This window comes from Sphaerodactylus townsendi, linkage group LG12, assembly GCF_021028975.2.
Source record: "Sphaerodactylus townsendi isolate TG3544 linkage group LG12, MPM_Stown_v2.3, whole genome shotgun sequence".
Lineage (NCBI taxonomy): Eukaryota > Metazoa > Chordata > Lepidosauria > Squamata > Sphaerodactylidae > Sphaerodactylus > Sphaerodactylus townsendi.
Genome location: NC_059436.1, coordinates 56,187,511 through 56,207,433, shown reverse-complemented (window position 1 = coordinate 56,207,433; position 19,923 = coordinate 56,187,511). Strand labels below are relative to the sequence as shown.

The window sequence follows — 19,923 nt, the reverse complement described above, 5'->3', positions numbered from 1 at the left end:
TCGACCTGTTGCCTTTTGCGGCGTATGCTTACAATAATGCAGTTTGTAGTAGCACTGGTCAATCCCCCTTTGAGGTGGTAAATGGACTGTCAGCAAAGCCCTTGCCTTTCTTGGGGGTGATGCCTGTTGGGCCTCTGGATTTACAAAAGTGGATACAAAGCATTGTGGATGGGCGGGATCCTACTCTTCATGCTTTACAAAAAGCCAAGGACACTCAGAAGCTTTAGGCTGACAAACGCAGAAAGCCTTTGAACTTGAAAGTGGATGATTGGGTTTATCTGTCCACTAGAAATCTCAGAGAGATCCATAAGCCCATGAAGTTGGGCTTCAAGTACACTGGACCTTTTAAATTGTTTAGGTGATAAATGATGTGACTGCTCAGTTGGACTTGCCTAGTGTACTTAGTAAAATTCACCCTGTTTTCCATTCTAGCTTGCTCAAGCGGGCTCCTGTTTCAGATGTCTGGCACAGCCCTCCCACTCGCCTGCCTCCTCAGATGATTGATGATGAAGAACACTACAAGGTGGAGGCTATCCTGAATTCCTGCTTGCATCGCAACCGCTTGCAGTATCTCATTTCATGGGTGGGTTATCCCGTAGGGTACGACCAATGGGTCTACGCCTCGGATATAAAAGTTCTGCAGATGATGAAGGCGTTCCCTGACCGGCCGGGTGGAGGGGGGCCTTAGGAGAGTAAAGAAGGGATTGGAAAGTGACGGTTTCTTGCTAGCACCTTGTCATGGAATGATGCTATCGCTAGACCAGAGGGAAATCACACATGTCTGTGAAAAGCATCTTTGCCTTTTGATCTCATACATAGAGAGCAGGAAACCTGATGCAGAGGTGCCGGGATGCAACTTCAAAGGCCTAAATTACCTCGTGGCCTGAACAGAGTGTTCCTGAGAGGAGGAAAACAAAGGTTTTTAGATTCCATCTTGAGACGTGGTCAGAGAAGGATCTCTGGACCATGGGTTCCCGGAATGGGGACAAAGAACTTCCAAATAAGATTGTATTCAGCTGAGCAATCTCTAACTGCATTTATGTTTTATTTCTTTGCTTTGAACTTTTACAATAAATTGTTGAGAACTCAGCTGGTTGGAGTTATTGGAGAAAAGGACCCAGGTCTTTACTGAAACAAGCATTGGCTCTCCCAAGCTTACTTTCATCATATAGTGGCAGCTTTTGTGGTCTCCGATATTCCAGGGTAAACACCTTCATGGCTTTGCGGCAGGCTTGCTTTCATGATTCCAGTGTGAGAATTTTTGGGAGGAGAAAGCTGCATGCAAGTTGAGATGGTAACCAGAGAGTCTGATGCTGACGGCCTGAGTGCTTGACACACCTGTTTTTACTGTTACAGTTTGTGTTATTTCTTGCTTGGCGCTCTTCCCAGACTGGTCTAGCCTTGTGTGTGAAAGTATCTAAAAAGGCAGACCCAAAAGTTCTCTCCATGTCTTTCTGTATTTTTGAAGTTTAGTTCTCTCAAGGACTATGTTCAATCTAGCCGTATTAAAGATCTTTCTGCTTTCATGAAGATTCTATTGTATGGACTCAGTTTGTTACATTGCCAGGGGGTTGAATTGATGGCCCTTGTGATCTCTTCCAACTCTATGATTTTCCTCTTTTCCTCTTATGAGGAAAAGTTGAAGGTGCTTGGTATGCTTAGCCTGGTAGGAGATGACTGAGAGGTGATATGATAATAACCATCTTCAAATATTAGAAAGGGCTGCCATATAGAAGATGGTGCAGAGTTGGTTTTCATTGCACCAGGAGGTTGGACCAGAATCAATCGATTGAATTTGAATCAAAGAAGTTCTGGGGTAAACATTAGGAAGAACTTTCTTAGTTACACAGTTCCTCAGTGGAACAGGTTTCGTCGAAGGTTGTGTTTGGAGATTTTTGAGCAGAGACTAGATGGCTATCTGACAGCAATACTGATTCTGTGAATTTAGGCAGATAACCACAGGGAAGGCAGGAAGGGTTGCATCAGTGCTTGGCTCTTGTGGCCCTTTCTTACATGCCCAGGGTAATGCTGATGGCCACTTGGAGGTCAGGAAGGAATTTTCCTCAGGGCCATATTTGCCAGGGTTGTTCTGGAGGGTTGCTGTTTTTTTTTTGCCATCTTCTGGGGTCACTGGGGGTGTGGCAGAGTATTGTGCATTTCTTGCATTTTGAATGACCCTTTCAACTCCGTGTTTCTGTGATTTGATGATATTGGTCAAGCAGAGTCTTGTTGGGGACTCAGTTGGTCTTCATTGGGTTGCTTTCCTTCTGAAAAAAAAAACAGCGTTGTAGCTTATGCCAACAGCTGAAGGCTTGAGTTAGGGCTTCTCCAAGGCACATAGTGGAATCTTTGAATAATAAGCTATCAATGGCCATTTCTTGAAAAGTGTGATCTGTTCATGGTGAGATGTGATTTGATCACATCTAGGTTAGATTACTGTCATGTGTTTAACCTGGGACAAACACTAACTATGACTGGTCCAAAATTTGTTGGCTAGGTTATTGTTGGAAGCTAGATAAAGGGATCTCCCACCCCTAGGATGAAGATCTGCACTGGCTGCTCATTGTTTGGGACTCAATTACAAGTTCCCGTTCTTGCCCATAATGTCCTAAATGTGTTTGGGTGAGGGTACTTGAAGGACCCTTTCCTCCAGCTCCAACTCACAGGACTGGAGGCCGAGCCAGGGCAGCCCCCCAATTATGCCACCAAGGCAGGGGTGGGGTGATCACAGTGATCCAGGAGTGGCAAGTTGCCTTTCTGCAGGCATCTCATCCACAGTAGTGATTGACGGGTGTTCCTGTACTGGACCCTTGATGAAGGACCTTAATATGGATGATGTTATCACAGGTTATTTTTGTGCTTTACTGTGTTCTTACTTTGTAAGTATCTTCAAGCAGGGCTCTGGAGAGAATGAATATACATGTTCTAAATAAAAGTAATGTCTGTGAAGTGCATCAGAACTTGCATCATTCTTCTTGACAGCAGCTGTGAGGTCTTGTAGGTTTGAGAGGCACCCCAGGGGATCTGCATCTCTGAATTCCACTGGGGGCTGTCCAGTCCTCAGAGTTATCATTTCAGCCCCAGAAAGGTCCCCTCACATTCTGAACTAGTTTTTTGTATCTAGACATCCAGCAGAGAAGGCAAGTTGGCTTCCTGGGCCAACTTTTCCTAAGTGCAGCATAATCATGGCAGTCTGTATGATTCCCAGTGATTCTGGCATTAATCAGTTTCTCATTTGTTACAGCAGGAGCCTCTGATGGCAGCAGATCTTCACAGAACCATCAGTTGGAGGTGCAAGCATTCTCAATAACCCTACCAGAAACAAAAAGTTCTGAAAGACAATTTGTGGTTTTTACATGAACATAAAAGGATAGTTTGTGTTCAAATTTTCTTGTGAATGGACCATATTTTGACAACTCTGCATACATTTTCAATTTCCTATTGGGAAGATGTTCAAAATGCCCTGTGAATTCTGGGAAATTTTAGAGCTGTCTTGTGAAATAGCTGGATTTGCTTTCCGCTGTCTTCCCAAGGATCTTGGGCCACATACACGGAGGAAAGGAGTCTGTTGGGATTCTGATTGTAAAGGGCCAATCTGTCTCTCACTCTGTGTGTATGACAGACTTTCATGATATTTCAGATTATGTCCAGGAAAGCTTCGACGATCATGTAGCAACTCTGGTGTCTATAAACTATATGAAAAGGAATATTCTCCCAGCTCACATCCCCTTTCATACTTTGCAAACCTTAGGATTACATCTAAGCCTTTGAAATAAATCCCTCTAAAGGACCAGGAATAGGAATTCTTCTCCACATTCTGGGTGATTTCTACTTCTGATGAGAGCAGGAGTCAGCAACCTTTAACACCCAAAGAGCCATTTGGACCCGTTTTCCATGGAAAGGAAAGCAGTTGGAGCCACAAATACTTTTTGACATCTAAAATGAAGATAACACTGTATATATTCTCATGCAGGGAGAAGTTCCCTTCTTTGGGGCCCATTTTTACCCATCAAAGCAAAAGGGGGAGGGGGTAAAAAGCCTGTTGTTTTGTACATGATTCAAATGACCAGCACTAGAACCCCCGTTTCACACATTTCTCTTTTCTTGTGTTGAAAGACACTGATTATGCCCCCTCCCAAAAGAACCCCTCAAATTCCACTTGGATGGTGGAATTTGTGCCTTTAATGGGGTTGTCAACTTCCGGGGTGGGGGGCTGAACTTCTCCCCCCCTGAGAAAATGTCTGCCATGGAGGGTGGACTCGACAGCCATATTCCTCACTGAGCGTGGCCCCTGCCCTGGTCCCAAAAGCCACAGCTTCTGAGAATCTACCCCCAAATGTCCTGGGATTTGCCCACCGGGAGTTGGCAACCCGCAACAATCATAGCTGAGGATTATCTCGGCCTTCCTCCTTCCACGATCTACAAGCTTACCCTCCACTGGCTTACTCTGAAGTAAACCTTCCAAGATCCACGTGCAAGGCTTTCCCCATGTGCTCCTGCCCTCCTTGGCAATGCAGAAGCAAACAATTCCCACCCACCCCCACATCAAACAGCCCCAATGAGTGCAACCTTGCAGGGCTGAAGGTAATAACTCCTTTAAAACCCGACATTGTATTTCTCTGGACTCCGCCAGGCTGCCATCCGCCAGGAAGAAGAGAAGAAGAAGAGGAGTTTGGATTTATATCCCCCCTTTCTCTCCTGCAGGAGACTCAAAGGGGCTTACAATCTCCTTGCCCTTCCCCCCTCACAACAGTGGAGCTCCGGGGTGGGGGGGGTCTGCAACCCAAGGTGGCGCTGCTGGGGTCCCCATGTGGTCCCGCCCCCCAAGAAGGACCCGGGGAGGGGAGAATGAGGCCACCCAAAGCAGGGTCGACCCCAACCCCCCATTCAAGGGGGACAGACTGAGGTTAGGATTGTGCTAAAAATCTGCGCTCCTGCAACTCCCTCCCATTTCCCACCCTTTGGCACAGGATCCACCAGCAGTGCTCCGCCTCCGCCCCGTCATCATCAGCCAACCAGGCAGCTGGGACAGGGAAGCCAGAAGTGGCTTGGGATAGCTGTCTCGGGCTATGCCTCTCTAGGAACGGGGACTCTTTCCCATTAACCCTTAGGGCAACTTTCCGAAGGAGGCTGAGAGGACCCAAGCCATGAGGAGCTGCAGTGCAAGGATGAAAGAGCCGCATGCGGCTCCGAAGCCGCAGGTTGCAGACCCCTGGACTAGAGAATGGTCCCTCTCTGACACAAACCTTCTAAGTCAACTCCCTCAGTTCTACCTACTCTGTCCAGAAGACAAACTACTTCCATTTTAAGAACCTGCACTAGGGATTCCTCTCTGCCTAGTAGTAAATTCCCTTCCTAGCCAGAGTAGGATCTCTTTCTCCCTAATACTCTTTTCCTGCCAGCATCACAGGTTTCTCCAAGACACTAAAACATGTCTGCTCCCTCTGAGTTGAACTCGAAGTACACCTAAAACTCTGCCCACTCCCTCCTGGTCACTCACACTCTCACGCTCTGTGAGGAGTTAATGCTTTTCTGCCTCTGCCTGCTCCTTTGGTCCATCACACAGGCATTCATTTTGTGAGGGAATCTACTAGCTTTCACTTAATACCACTTTTATTGGTAGTATTGAAGATTTTAATGGTTTTAGTTGCCAGTTATTGTGTTTTTTCCTTGGTTTTAATAAGCTAGGCTTCATTGGGTATTTGGGGAGCCATTTTCATCATTATGGATTGTTTTCAGCTCTGTGCTTGAGTGTAGGTGAAATCGTGAAAAGTGTTAATTGGCCACTGAGTCAGCATGTAATATTTTCCCCCCGTTTATGATTTTGTACTACCTATAATTCTGATTATGGAATTGCATCACATGACCACCCAAAAAGATACAGAAACAGCTATGATTGTACAAATTAAAGAAGCCCACATTCAGCTTTTAGTAAAATTCTAGATGCCCTCCAGCATCATTTATTGCAAATCAGTTAACCAAAAAATACACATCATTTTGCAAACTACAGTTTTGCGCAAATATTTTTTTTAATTACAGGTTGCTTTTTGCCATCACCAACCTCCACTTATAACTACACTCTATTTTATAAAACATAAACAATTTAATACAAGAAAGTGTATAATTATCGCTTGCTTTAGGGATGCCCTGACAGTAGCACTTCACTGTGTTTCCTAAGAAGTGGGTGCTTGAGAGACCCTCCCCGCAAAAAGGGGGAAGATGTGCATCCACCCCCCCTCCCACAGAGTTTAGCCATATCGGTCTGTACAGTCCTGAACGAGGATGCTTTGCTTGCTTCCTTAATGCAGGTTCCAGGGACTGTTTCCTGCATGTCTAGGTGGGGCATTTTTGGAAGCAAAGACGTACGGAATTGGAACTTCAGACCCCCAATCCACAAGAAACTCTCCTGGAGTAGCCCCAGTGCTATGAAGGAATGCACATTCTCATTGGCACAAAGCCCCCCCCCCCCCGCCCCAACCTCTTCTAGCAGTTCTTCCACACCTCTAACCAGCTCAATGGTTACTTTAGACATAATCACTTAGATTTTTGAAACAAAATCCACGCTTGTTTTTCTTAAAAACCCTTATTTACAAAACATTAGCTTTGCCATAGGCTTCTACGAAATATATATAGTTCTTTTTTTTACAAAATCCCCCCCGCCCCAAAATTCACCTGGTCACCAAAAGAGCATAACTCTACAGTTAACACAACATGCCATTCTTGAAAACTACGAAGAGTCTTCCTGTAGAAGATGACATCTAAAAACCGTGAACTCCGCTCCTTCTGTTTGGCTGTGATGGCCCCTTGGGACGCTGTTCTTCCTAGGGCAGTGAACTTGGGCCCAAGGGGAAGGGAGAAGTTGGCAGTGATGGACAGGCCCTCTTTTATCCTCCCTGCCACAAGAGGCTGCAAAGGCCTTGCTATCTCTGAACCACAGCCCTTGAGGCTACCTGGTCCCAAGTCATTCTGGTTTGAATGTTCACATCCAGTTGTCATAATCAGTGGTGGGATTCAAATAATTTAACAACTGGTTCCGGTGGTGGGATTTAAATAATTTAACAACTGTTCACAAGCACCATTTTAAACAACCGGTTCTGCCAAAGTGGTGCGGACCTGCCGAATCCCACCACTGGTCATAATGTATTTAGCAAGGCTGGATCCCATCTCTCCCATTCCCAGGCATAGCCTGGCAACTTCCCTGTGCACAGGAGGAAGAAGCCCACAGGCCAACTGGAACCCATGGGAGGGAGGGAGAGGGCGGGCGGGCAGGAAGACTGTCTGTTTGACAGGAAGTTAGAACACGGCCAAAACACAGCTGGCCCCTCCACACAGGGCCTACTCCCTTTGCCAGACTGTAATGTTCCCTCATGCCACACTGCGGCCATGAAACAGCACCCAACACGGGTTGACTCTTAATGGGTTAGGTCATCAGAGCAGGTTTCAGCCTCATCCTCCCATAGTGGGCACCTTCCAACCCCCTGTGGCTTACAGTGGAGATCTGGCTGTTACGACTGGCATTTTCCTGATCCTTTCATAAAAAGAATGTGGTTCGCAAAAACACATTGAAAAAGTCACAGCATTTAAAAATAACATGATATCTCAGGCAGCACCTTTAAAAAACAACAAGAGTCCAGCCAGGTTCCTCTTCAGCACAAAATAATCCACAATTTTTCTGGTTTCCTTATTCCACAAGCTTGGGCACAAGTCCTTTTGGCAGGGGGTGGGGTGGAGCACCTGGGTTTCATTTGTAGCTTAGAACCTGCGATCCTGATTTTTTGATCATAGGCAGCATTTTAAAATAAATAAAAGAACAAGATGTGCTATTAGCAAGGAGACAAAATGTACACACAGCTCTGTAATACTGAAACCTTTCAACAATAATGCAAAGCTGGTACCCAAACATTCCCAACCTCAGCCTACAAAAAGTTTTCAGTGAATTCTTTTTAAAAATTAAAACAGTTCAAATTCATCAGTTTTTCTTAAACAGGTAACATTTGCAACAACTCTCCCTCTTTACCCCACCCCAGACTTTTCCAGGATTTAAAAAAACAATAAAAACATCCGCTGATCAATAAATAAGTGGCATTTTATGAACATTAATCTTTTGCTTATAGCTTTATAGCAGAAAACCTTCCCAACAAACACACACAATAGATACAATAAGTTTTAAAAGAGGGAAAAAATTCTAAGACACATTAACAGATGTTATATTTCTTGGAGCCCAGCAAAAACAGGACATATAAATAAAAAGGCAGTGTTTTCATGTAAAATAAGTACATAAATAAATACTAAAAAAGAAAAAAAATTAAACATTCCATTTTACTTTGTATGTAAAAATATTTTTTTTTAAAAAAGGATTGCTGCAGTCCAACTCTGAGCATCTCTGTCAGAAGAGAACTCTCCAAGTTGCTCTTGCTGGGAGATTTCTGAGATTACCCTCCACTCCTGCCAGCCTCCACCCTTTACTTGAAGGCTTCTGGGATGTGTCCCATTTGTGATGATGGCATACTGGTAGGAGGACTCGAGATGCCTTCTGACCAATCGGATAGGTTGGAGTGAGGAGACGAGCTTGACCACTGGTCCGGCGACTCCGGGGAAGGTGTCAAGAAAGGGTGGTCAGGCACCTGCAGCTGGTGACTGGGAGTGTTGTCCAATGGGGAGGAGTAACTGTGTTGAGAAGGTGGGGTGAGAAACTGGGTGGTTGTCATTGGCTGGGTGAGGGCGGGTGGCAGGGAAGTGGCCAGGATCTGGGTGTCTGGAGGCAGAATGGGGTGGATTGCCAAAGCGCCACCGGTCACTTGCTGCATGTCAGGCTGGCTCAGCTCGTTCCCAAGGAAGTTTTGGCTGATGTGGGTGCTAGCAGTTGAGGGGGCACTTTGGGGCTGCTGCTGCTGCTGCTGCTGCATGTTTTGCTGTGGCTGGATCTGTGGCAGCTGCTGAGCCTGCCGCAAATGGGGCTGCGAGGTGGCCGGGAGGTGGCTGTTGGGGAGGGCCTGATAGCTCATCATCTGGGACAAGGTGGTGTTGGGCAGGCCGCTGTGCAAGGCGGTCATCAGCCCGTGCTGCAGCACTTGGTTCTGCTGGTGTGCCCCTTGCTGGATGCCGCTGCGCATGGGGTTGTACTGGTTCTGCACCATGCTGTTCTGCAACCTGTTCAGCCAATCACACTGTCCATTCATGCTGGGACCCCCACTCACGGTGAAACTTAAGGGCGCACTGCTCATAATGGCATTTGGGCTGGAGACCAAGTGGGAGAGGCGTGGGGGCACCGCGTCAAAAGCCTGCATTCGGTTGGTGCCCATGGGCACGTCTTGCTTGCCTGCCATATTCAGGTGGTTCATGGTCATATGGGCATCAGGCATGCCAGGCAGATGGTTGAGGGGCATGGAGGGAGATGGCTGGAAGGGTGAAGTCATTAAAGGAGGGGAGGCCACGTCTGACAGGTACCCATGGGGAGACTCCAAGGAGTCCACTGGTGAGAGGACACTGGAGCTGTCGAGCAGGCATCCTTTCCCATCCTGTGACTTTTTCCTGCGGGCCTTGATGTCCTTGGACTCTTTCCCATTACAGCTGAGGCCCTTGGTGCTCGGCTTCCTGGCCTTCTTACTCTGGAGAGCAGGTTTCAAGTTGCCAATGTAACTGCTGGGTGAGCACAGGGGCGGAGAGAGTGTGGGAGCCCCCAGAGACCCATTATGCAAAGGTGGACTCCGCACTAGGTTGTACTCATCCAGTAGGCGCACAATATCATGGTGCATGCGCTCCTGGGCAATGTCACGCGGCAGGCGATCCATGTGGTCTGTGATGTCCCGGTTGGCAAAGTGCTCCAGGAGAACCTTGGCTGTTTCGTAGCTCCCTTCTCTGGCTGCAAGGAAAAGAGGGGTCTCCTCCTGGAAGCAGAGGGAAGAGGGCTTCAATAACTCCTCTCAAAGCAGCAGGGTTAGAGACAGACATCAATGAAGGTGGGAAAGGGGAAGTAATTAAGAAGATATGCTACTTTTGCAAGCTGATTCTGTAATTTAAGGGAAGGTCTCTGAGGAATTCAAAATGAAGTTTCTGGTTAGTATCACCAGACTAAATTATAGCTTGAAATACATTCATCCAGTAAAATACACCAGATGTGGAACTGCCGTGATCCCCAGCACCATTTGTTCCCAATAAGCAGGCATTCCTCACTGTCTGTGCTGGCTGGGCTTGGACTGGTAACCACAGTCAGGGCACCTGGGTCTCATCCTCAGCATAGTGTGATCCAGGCCCTTAGCTCTCTACAGTGGATTGATCCATGGCTCCAGTTCCATCAGCCTTAACTGCATCAGTTTGGTACAGACGCTGCTACTAACTGTCTCCCCCCGTCCTCCTAGAGGAACTTCTGCTATGTGGCCCAATTCATGGCTGAACCCTACCTTGTTGTTCTGCATGTCTTTATTAGCCCCGTTTTTCAGCAACACAATTGCAGCTTCCACATTATTCACAGCTGCCGCCCAGTGCAGAGCAGACTTTCCTGTGGACAAAGAGAAATGCGTGAAGGAAAATGCTGGAGGAGCCCCCCTTTCTGGAATCCGCTCCACTCCTTAATGATGCCAATACCTAGATCATCCACCGCGTTGACGTCTGCATGGCAGCTGATGAGATCCTCTAGCATGCCTTCTACAGCCAGGCGGGCAGCCAAAATCAAAGGTGTTGTCCCATCATGCATGCGTGCATCCAGGTCGGTGGCCCTGTTCCGTATCAGAATCTGTCCCAGGAAGAGAAGGGAAAGTAGTCTCTCATCTATTTGCTATCCTGTTCTGGACTGAGACAGGGGACTGGAGAATTTGTTTACCTAATGTATTCTACTTCTGCTTGTTCTGCTGACAGTCCTCGACCAGGGATGACATAATAAACAGAAAATTACTCTGCGGAAAAGAGCAACCCCCAACTAGTCTAAGCAAACTGTTCCCACCAGCTGGTTAGCCTCTGGAGCACTGTCAGGCAAACAAACAGAAAGAGAATTCACTAGGTGGGGGGGAAATCCCTGTTCTCTTTACTTGTCACTTCCCACTGGTTCAGACCATGAGCCTTTGCAGCACAGTATCCAAAGCCCGTGATGGAAAAAGATATAGATGTGAAGGCTGCTTCAGCCAAAGCACAAAAATTAATCTCCTAGTGCCTAGTAAATGTGAACTGAAAGGATCGTGCAGCTGCAGATGACAAAGGAACAAAGGGTGTGCTAAAAGATGGCAGGGAGATTGCAGAGAAGCTGAATGAATTCTTTGCATCTGTCTTCACCCAAGAGGAGGTGAGGAACATTCCTGCACCTGAACTAAGCTTCTTAGGAGGCGAATCCGAGGAACTAGCAAAGATAGTGGTAGACAAGGAAGAAGTTCTGGCAGCCATTGATAAACTAAATGTTACCAAATCCCCTGGCCCAGATTGCATTCACCCAAGAGTTCTTAAAGAGCTCAAGCATGAAATTGCTGATCTTCTCACTTTAATATGCAACTTATCCCTGAAATCAGGCTCCATCCCTGAAGACTGGAAGATGGCCAATGTCACACCAATCTTTAAGAAAGGATCTAGGGGGGACCCGGGAAATTACAGGCCAGTCAGTTTGACATCTGTTCCTAGTAAATTAGTAGAATCTATCATTAAAGATAAAATTATAAAACATGTAGAAAAGCAAGACCTGCTGAGAAAGAGTCAGCATGGCTTTTGCAGAGGCAAATCCTGTCTTACAAACTTACTAGAGTTCTTTGAGGGTGTAAACAGGCATGTGGACAGGGGTGAACCGGTGGACATTGTCTACTTGGATTTCCAAAAGGCTTTTGACAAAGTTCCTCACCAGAGACTGTTGAGAAAACTCAGCAATGAAGGAATAAGAGGGGAAGTCCTCCTATGGATTAAAAACTGGTTGAGAAACAGGAAACAAAGAGTGGGTGTAAATGGGAAGTTCTCACAATGGAGAGATGTAGGGAGTGGTGTCCCCCAAGGATCCGTTTTGGGACCAGTGCTCTTTAACCTATTCATAAATGACCTGGAAGTAGGGGTGGGTAGCGTGGTGGCCAAGTTTGCAGATGATACCAAATTATGTAGGGTGGTGAGAACCACAAAGGATTGCGAAGAGCTCCAAGTGGACCTTGATAAATTAGGTGAGTGGGCTCAGAAATGGCAAATGCAGTTCAATGTAGCTAAATGTAAAGTGATGCATATAGGGGCAAAAAATCCAAACTTCACATACACGCTACAGGGGTCAGTGCTATCAGTCACAGACCAGGAAAGGGATTTAGGCGTCTTAGTTGATAGTTCCATGGGAATGTCAACTCAATGCATGGCAGCTGTGAAAAAGGCAAACTCTATGCTGGGGATCATTAGAAAAGGAATTGATAATAAAACTGCAAAGATTGTCATGCCCGTATATAAAGCAGTGGTGCGACCGCACTTGGAGTACTGTGTCCAGTTCTGGTCGCCGCATCTCAAAAAGGATATTGAGGAGATAGAAAAAGTGCAGAGAAGGGCAACAAGGATGATTGAGGGACTGGAGCACCTTCCCTATGAGGAGAGGCTGCAGCATTTGGGACTCCTTAGTTTGGAGAGGAGGCGGCTGAGGGGGGATATGATTGAAGTCTACAAAATTATGCATGGGGTAGAAAATGTTGACAGAGATAAATTTTTCTCTCTTTCTCACAATACTAGAACCAGGGGGCATTCATTGAAAATGCTGGGGGGAAGAATTAGGACTAATAAAAGGAAACACTTCTTCACGCAATGTGTGATTGGTGTTTGGAATATGCTGCCACAGGAGGTGGTGATGGCCACTAACCTGGATAGCTTTAAAAGGGGCTTGGACAGATTTATGGAGGAGAAGTTGATTTATGGCTACCAATCTTGATCCTCTTTGATCTGAGATTGCAAATGCCTTAACAGACCAGGTGATCGGGAGCAACAGCCGCAGAAGGCCATTGCGTTCTCATCCTACATGTGAGCTCCCAAAGGCACCTGGTGGGCCACTGCAAGTAGCAGAGAGCTGGACTAGATGGACTTTGGTCTGATCCAGCTGGCTTGTTCTTATGTTCTTATGTTCTTATGCTGTACATGCTGGTCTTCAGTGGAAACAAAAGAACTGGTGGCCTGCGAGAATGCTCCCCTTCTGCAGAGGTGACCGGCGGCCTATATATCAGAACAATGTATGCATGAAGCCATGAGGTCGTGGTGTCCTTGAAAGTCCTGTTGCCTCTTCCTCCCACTGTATATATTGTGAAGAAAGAAGGGGATCTTCTAAAAAAAGATCTTCCCCACCCTGCTGAGATAAACCATGCAACTAAGGAAATGTCAGTTCCCCTCCTTAGGGCAACTTAACGTGAAACAGAAAGAGGGCAAACCAAGCTCTGCAAAAGCAAGAGTTAATCCTGGACACAAAAGGAAGGTCTTTTGAAAAGCCCAGACAGCATTTTATCCCAATGCCAACATCAACCCCCTGATATCAGATTATTTGGATGCGGAACCAAAGTCTTTGTCAAAATGGCAGACTGGCACGTGCTACTTTCACTAGTATTGCTGAATCTCCTGCCCTCTGATTGGTCACAAACCCTCCATAATACTTCCAGGTCAGTTGCGGACAACTGGCAAGCAAGAACCCACCTGGAATAATCTGGCCAAGCCACTGACTCCCCTGCTGGCTTCTGGTCCAGCTGCAGGCCAGGCCGCCTTGTATCTAGTGATCAGGGCCTCCTCAACCCAAACCTTTGGAGCCCCATAGAGCATGGGCCCAGGGTCCCCCTAAGAAAACTGATTAACATTTGACATTTTAGGTAGGCATGTTTGCTGCTACAGGCCGTTTTGTCTTGATCTGCTGGTCTTGTTTGTCTTTTTTATACTTGGGGGAGGGTTACACTTTTGTACACCACTCTGACAGTTTATGGCAAGGTTACATGGTACGAAAAGAAGAAAGTCCACATTTCCAGACACGGTGTCCCCTGCTGTGAGACCCCTCTCTGTTTGCTGGAATCCTGAGAGCTTTTGACTCAGCATAGCCAAGACTGGAGTGCACAACAGGGTGCACAACGGGAAGGCTAAGCCAGTCAGCACAGTGTTGGTGTGGAAGGGCAGGAGGCCCAGCCCCCACCCCCCGACTCCAAGACCTGGGAGAACTGAGCTGTTCTTACCTGGAAGACGCCCTGAGCATCTGCCGACACAGCAGCATGGAGAGGTGTCTTGCCCATGTGATCCTGGATGTTGGCATCAGCACTAGCTTCCAGAAGCCTCTTGGCAGCATCCGAGCGGGAGTAACGGGCAGCCAGGTGGAGTGCCGTCTCTCCTGTGCGGTCTGTCTGATTGTGCAAGCTGGCCCCCTGGTAAATGAAATCTGAAATGACCGCAGGGGCATCTTCCTCCTCCTCGCTGTTGCCGGTTTCCAGCCCTCCTCCGCTGCACGAGGCAATCATCAAAGGAGTGAATCCATCTGAAAAGGCAGGGGGACCCCGTCAGAAGCACAGCCTCCCTCATACAGCCTAGAACACTCGCATCCACCAACACACTTCTCTCCTGCCGATAGATTTATTCTTAGGAATCACGATATCACTCTCCCTACTCACGAAGACATGATTGTTCACACAGAAAGGATCTCCATTGTCCTCCTATGACAAAATCAATGAAAAACGGGCTGGGTTCCTCTCTACCTGGTCCTCGAACGTTGACATCCATGCAATCGGCATCGATTTCACCCTGTGGAGGGGTGGGAGCCATGGAGGAAATGCGCAGGTCAGCTGCATCCAAATGCTGCTGTGTCCACTGCCTGTGGTCTGTATGGTCATCCATGTCTGGCAGCATAGCCTGCTCCTCCACCTGGACAAGGAATCAAAAGGAAAATGATGCCACAGGGAACTGTGGCACAGCCATGCACCTGGCTGAGGGGAAACCTGCTTGCATGCGCCTTGCTCAAGGAAGAACAGGATCAAACACAAAACTGCAGCTGTTGTAACCAGAAAGCCCACAGTGTTGGGTACATTCTGCGTAGTCAGGTTTTCATTCTGCAGTTCTGGGGAAATTGTCTGGCCAGTAAGCCTGAGACTGGGAGCAGGAGGATCAAGCTATGAGGCTGAGAAACTCTTTTTTTAAATCCACCCTTCTCACAACACTGAATTCCACAACATGCAGGTTGACAGCTGAGCAGAGATGGCAAAGCCAGGCAACTGGCAGTTCCTGACTAACGGCTTCTCACCCAGCCCTCGTCCCCTTTGCTCCAAAGTCCCCAGAGTGTCTGGTCATGAAACACTGCATCCACCCTAACTTTCCACAGTTGTGAAGTACCTTCTGGGGCCACCACTTGCCCTGGGGAAAAGCTTCACTATTCACAGAGTGGATTCACAAGAGCCACCTCAGAGTCCAGGGCTACATGCTGGAACATCAGCCTTGAAGTCCCTGGCATTTGTCCCTATTCCCCAAGTCTGGAGGAGCAGAAACCACCAGCACCTGGTGATGTCTGACCACCGACCAGACCAGATGGGCAACTGCTGGCATGTCTCTTCCTTCACACGTGGACCAGAAAACAATGCAAAATTCTTCCACTAGCTTACCCTGAACTTCTTGGTGTCTAATGTCTCTTCATCGCCCCATTCATTCTGGTTGTCGTCCATCAGAGTTCCATTAGACATGGGCTTCAAGGGTCTTTGTAAAAGCATAAAAAAAGAAGCATGGGAATGAAAGCCACTGTGAGAAAAGCCATGGAGTGAACTATGGTCTTTGTCAACAAAGTCAGATGAGAAATTTAAAGACTGTTGGTTTTTCAAAATCTCCCCATCACCTGCATTTCTGTGTGTACTACACCCGCAATGACCATCAGCTCAGATGCCTTTGATCGAAGGACAGCTGAAGTGCAGAGACTTCGGAATGTGGGATGGGGAGAAAAGTGAAGATCCAAGGCCCTCATTAAGTAGACAACAGATCAGGTAGGCATTTGTCTTTTTTTGCTATCCATAAAAGAAGCTATGTACTTCCTACATCATGTATCTCCTCCAAAAAAACATGAACTACACAAAAGCATCAGAGATCTTGATAGGAAAGGAGGCACTCTAAAGCAGAGCTACATCTGTCCACGTTTCCAGCTTCCAGGTTCACCAGACAGAGAACATAATACTGAGGAGGAGGAGGAAAGTGAGAGGCAAAGGAGGCCGCTGGAATACTGTGGAGAAGAGGGAATTCTGTCGGGGCAGATTCTCTTACAACGGTGAAACCAGCGGCACCTCCCAGAGTTCCCTCTTCCGCCCAACGACTGAGAAAGCGAGAATGAAAAAGTGTAAAATGTGCCCCATGTTTTAGGCTGAGATGGAACATGTGTTTGGAAAGGTGGAGGACCCCCCAAATCAAGCAGCACAGGAGGTCCCACCCAACCCAGATCTCAGGGGATATCTCAACAAACTTGAAACTGTCTCCAAAAATACACACAGAAACCAGACACAGAAGAACCACTACCCTCACCCTCTCTTTCTCCACATGCACGCCTTAGCCTTCCTGTTATGTACTTTGTACAGGAAAGATCTATTGAGTGGCAAGGAATTGAGAACAAGAGTGCTGGAAACCAGCAAGGGCACTGGGGCTCTGAGGCCAGTCACTGGCTCCCAACCTACCCACAGGGCGGTTATAAAGATAAAAGAGAAAGAAATGTGGCCCCGAGCTGCTTGCAGGCAGAGTGCAATACAATTCAAAATTCTTATTCACAATAAAGTGCTTAAATTAAATTGATCTCACACTACATATATACCCAGTGGAAATAAAAGCATCCCCACCCCCGGTAGAGGGTTGCGCTCTGTGGCCTTTAACAAGAGTAAACGAAGGGGTCACTTACTTCAGCCCCACAGAATCCTCCCCAAGGGGTTCCCGTCGTTTCTTCTTGCTTGACTCTGTCACTTTGAAGCCCTCGGGAAACCAGAGCTGTCCATGCTCTCTTCGCCGCTTGCGAGATGCTAATACTCCAACGCCAACGATGACCAGGAGAACGAGAGCAGACACGACCACGTACATGGGATACCACGGAGTACTCCCCGGGGGATCGGCAATTTCACCTGCAAAACAAAACAGAAGCAAGGTGCAAATGGAGCACAGAGAGTTAAGCTGCATATCAAGCCAGAGACAGAAACAAAATGAAGCAAAATTAGTTAATAATGGTCTTTCTGGCTTATCTAATTCGCCACCACCCCCCACCCACCCCAACTCCTCCAAAGCTCTCCTGGAAAAAAAAAAAGGTAATTTTCTCTGCAGTCCATCAGAATTGCAAACTCTTGGCAGGTTGCGCCGCTGCACTGGGGAAGACAGCTTCCCTCCCTTTCTCCTTTAAGGGGAAAAGGATTAACAAACTTCAAAATCATTGCATTCACATTGAGCGGTTAAGTCGGAAGGATTGAGGGGGGATTTGGAAGATGCAAACTTCAACAGTTTGCCTTTCACAGATCGATTGGGAGAACTTGGAGAGGGAGGGCCTTCTCTTTCCTCTTTTCCCCAGCAGGAATGGTTCAGAAAAAAGCTCTGGGTGAGGCAAAACTTTTAAAAGCAAAGAAGAAAAAAATATTTTTATGAACCAAGGGATGTTTACTTCTTTCTTTAAAAAGGCCGCCAATTATTCAGCTTGATTCTACTGTACACAAACAGGACCAAGCAAATCTGATTGGCTAAGACTCACCCCCCAGATTTGCCTACCAGAATGCCACGACATGCAGAGTTTGAACTATTTTTAGGACATTCTCCTTTTCAAATCTTGTGACTAGGACTAGCCTAAGCTGACCACTTCGACTTCAACTGACCCTGTATTTTGTGTGCCCTGACCAAGTGGCTCAAGTCCAGCTCAACTTGTGAGATTTTGGAAGCTAGGCAGGGTTGGCCTTGGTTAGTATTTGGATGGGAGCTGCCCAAGGAAGTCCAGGGTTGCTGTGCACAGGCAGGCTGTGGCAAACCACCTCTGGCCTTAAAGCCCCATGGGGCTGTCGTAAGTCAAAAACACAAAACAACAACCCCTGTGTATCACCTTCCACTTAATGCCCAGGACTGTTAATACAAAGACTCTCAGCTGCTCCCTTCCAGGCTCAGGAAATTTAGAGGAAGCTCCAAGTGGTCTGGGCGTGAAGCCCTCCTGCCTATCAGCTGCCCTCGGCTGCATGTCTCCACCATCACAGCTGCATGGCAAATGCGTCAGGGCCAGTCCCTGACATTTCCTGTCAAAAGGCTCCGGTAGCAGGTCCTGGGGAGGGATTTTTCTCTACTGGCGATCCGGGGGAGCTACTGCCAGTTAGAGGCAGCCAGGTTGCCCTTGGCTGGCTAAAGATCTGACTTCCTGTGATGGCACCTCCACGTATTCAGCTCTGAATACTTCACTCCCCACAGTGGTCTGCCTGGCACTGAACCACCTGCACTTTAGGCCTGGTGTGGAAGCTGTTATCGATCCCACAGAAATGACCTGGTTCTTTTTCTGGGCCTGCACGGCTGCCGTGTGTGCCCTGCTGCTTCTGTGGCTGGTCATGCAGTTGACAGTAACTGCAGTTTAAACGCGAAATTCCTTCTCTTGACTGGTTTTGACTTTCCCCCCTATTTCTACTTCTATAATTACATAAGCTACCTTCAGCAATTTCACTGGAGAGTGGTACAGGCTACAAATATATGAAATCAAGAACACTCACGTGCTGGACTTACTTTTAACAGCCTCAATTTTGTAAGGGATGTCCAAGTTGCCAAGAGAAGCCAGGGCACCAAGGAAGGCAGCAACATCAGTGGTGCTTTGGAAACACTGAGAGGAGGACTGGATGCACTGGCGGTTGTCAATCTCCAAGTGGACAATGGAGCTGCCATTTTTGGAAGGACAAGGGAAGGCAAGAAGCAACAGTCTGAGTGACAGGAGGAGATCTTGCAGCAGACTAAATCAACCACCCCCAAACCACACTCTGACTCCCATTGGCAGCCCTGGAGTTGGCAACCAGTGGGTGGCATACAAAGATTTTAAACAAATAAATAAGAAAATGTTATGATTGTCTCGGGGTTCTCCAATCTCCTAGCTCAGCTAGAGGCTTTGCAAACAAGTCCTTAAAATTTACTAGCCAGCACCCAGAAAACCATGTGCTGGCTCACGGACCTGCATGAGTCTCTGTTACTCAAGTGTGGCAGACTGATCTAATGTAAGGAAAAATGAGCCAGTCTTGCAACTGAAGCAACTGTTATCCCAGCAGAGTGACCATTTACCAGCCTCTTTCAGACACTTGATTGGCCGTGCTCTCTTCCCGGCCCCTTTCCATGCCCCTGCCCCCAGGGGGCAAATGCAGGCAGGCAGTCAAGGAGCACAAAGAGAAAAGGAGAATCTCTGTGAAAGAGGCATGGCCCTTCCACCTTTGCCCTATTAGAAGCTGGCTGCCAATCCAACATGGCCGCTGCCCTCACCCGTAGATGTCCAGCTGGTCCAACTCTCGAGTGACCCTGGAGTAGAGGGAGGTCTTCACTTGGAAGACTGCACTGGACACGTCCAACCAGTTCTCCGCCGACCGTCTAATGTGATGCTTCTTCAGCTCTTCCGGGTTTCCATAGTAGGGGAAGATCATGTACTCCCCTTTGGCATCCCTTTTGAAGACCACATTGGTGTGCAGGACGCGACTCAGCTCCCGCAGGAAGTTGAAGGAGTTGTTTTTCAGGTTCTCCGGCGTAGTCAGAACCACCACCACCAGGATGCCGTCGGCCAGCTTCTCGGGCATGTTGTTGGCACAGTCCAGGCCATCCCATTCACACTCCGCATTGTTGCAGCCCTGGTCACAGTGGCCGTCCGAGAAATGGTCCTTGCAGTACTGGTCATACAGAGGACTAGACACGTGGGAAGGAAAAGAGAAGTCGGTCACACCTCATTCCACCCATGTCCGCCGAGCACAGCTCACAAAGCTGTTTCACGCAGCTTATGGAAGGCCAGCAAAGACGTGGAAGGCT

The 19,923-nt window shown here is 47.6% G+C and overlaps 1 protein-coding gene across 1 annotated transcript in view; it reads right to left on the bottom strand.

Annotated features, from left to right (window-relative positions):
- Window positions 1-5,926: 5,926 nt before the first annotated feature.
- NOTCH1 (notch receptor 1) overlaps window positions 5,927-19,923 on the bottom strand; it is a 98,742-nt gene continuing 84,745 nt past the window's right edge. Inside the window, 9 exon segments of the mRNA XM_048512189.1 lie at window positions 5,927-9,887; window positions 10,401-10,498; window positions 10,585-10,732; window positions 14,139-14,434; window positions 14,652-14,817; window positions 15,549-15,639; window positions 16,817-17,033; window positions 18,652-18,800; window positions 19,390-19,803. Coding sequence (XP_048368146.1) covers window positions 8,463-9,887; window positions 10,401-10,498; window positions 10,585-10,732; window positions 14,139-14,434; window positions 14,652-14,817; window positions 15,549-15,639; window positions 16,817-17,033; window positions 18,652-18,800; window positions 19,390-19,803 — 3,004 coding nt within the window. The 3' untranslated portion in view covers window positions 5,927-8,462.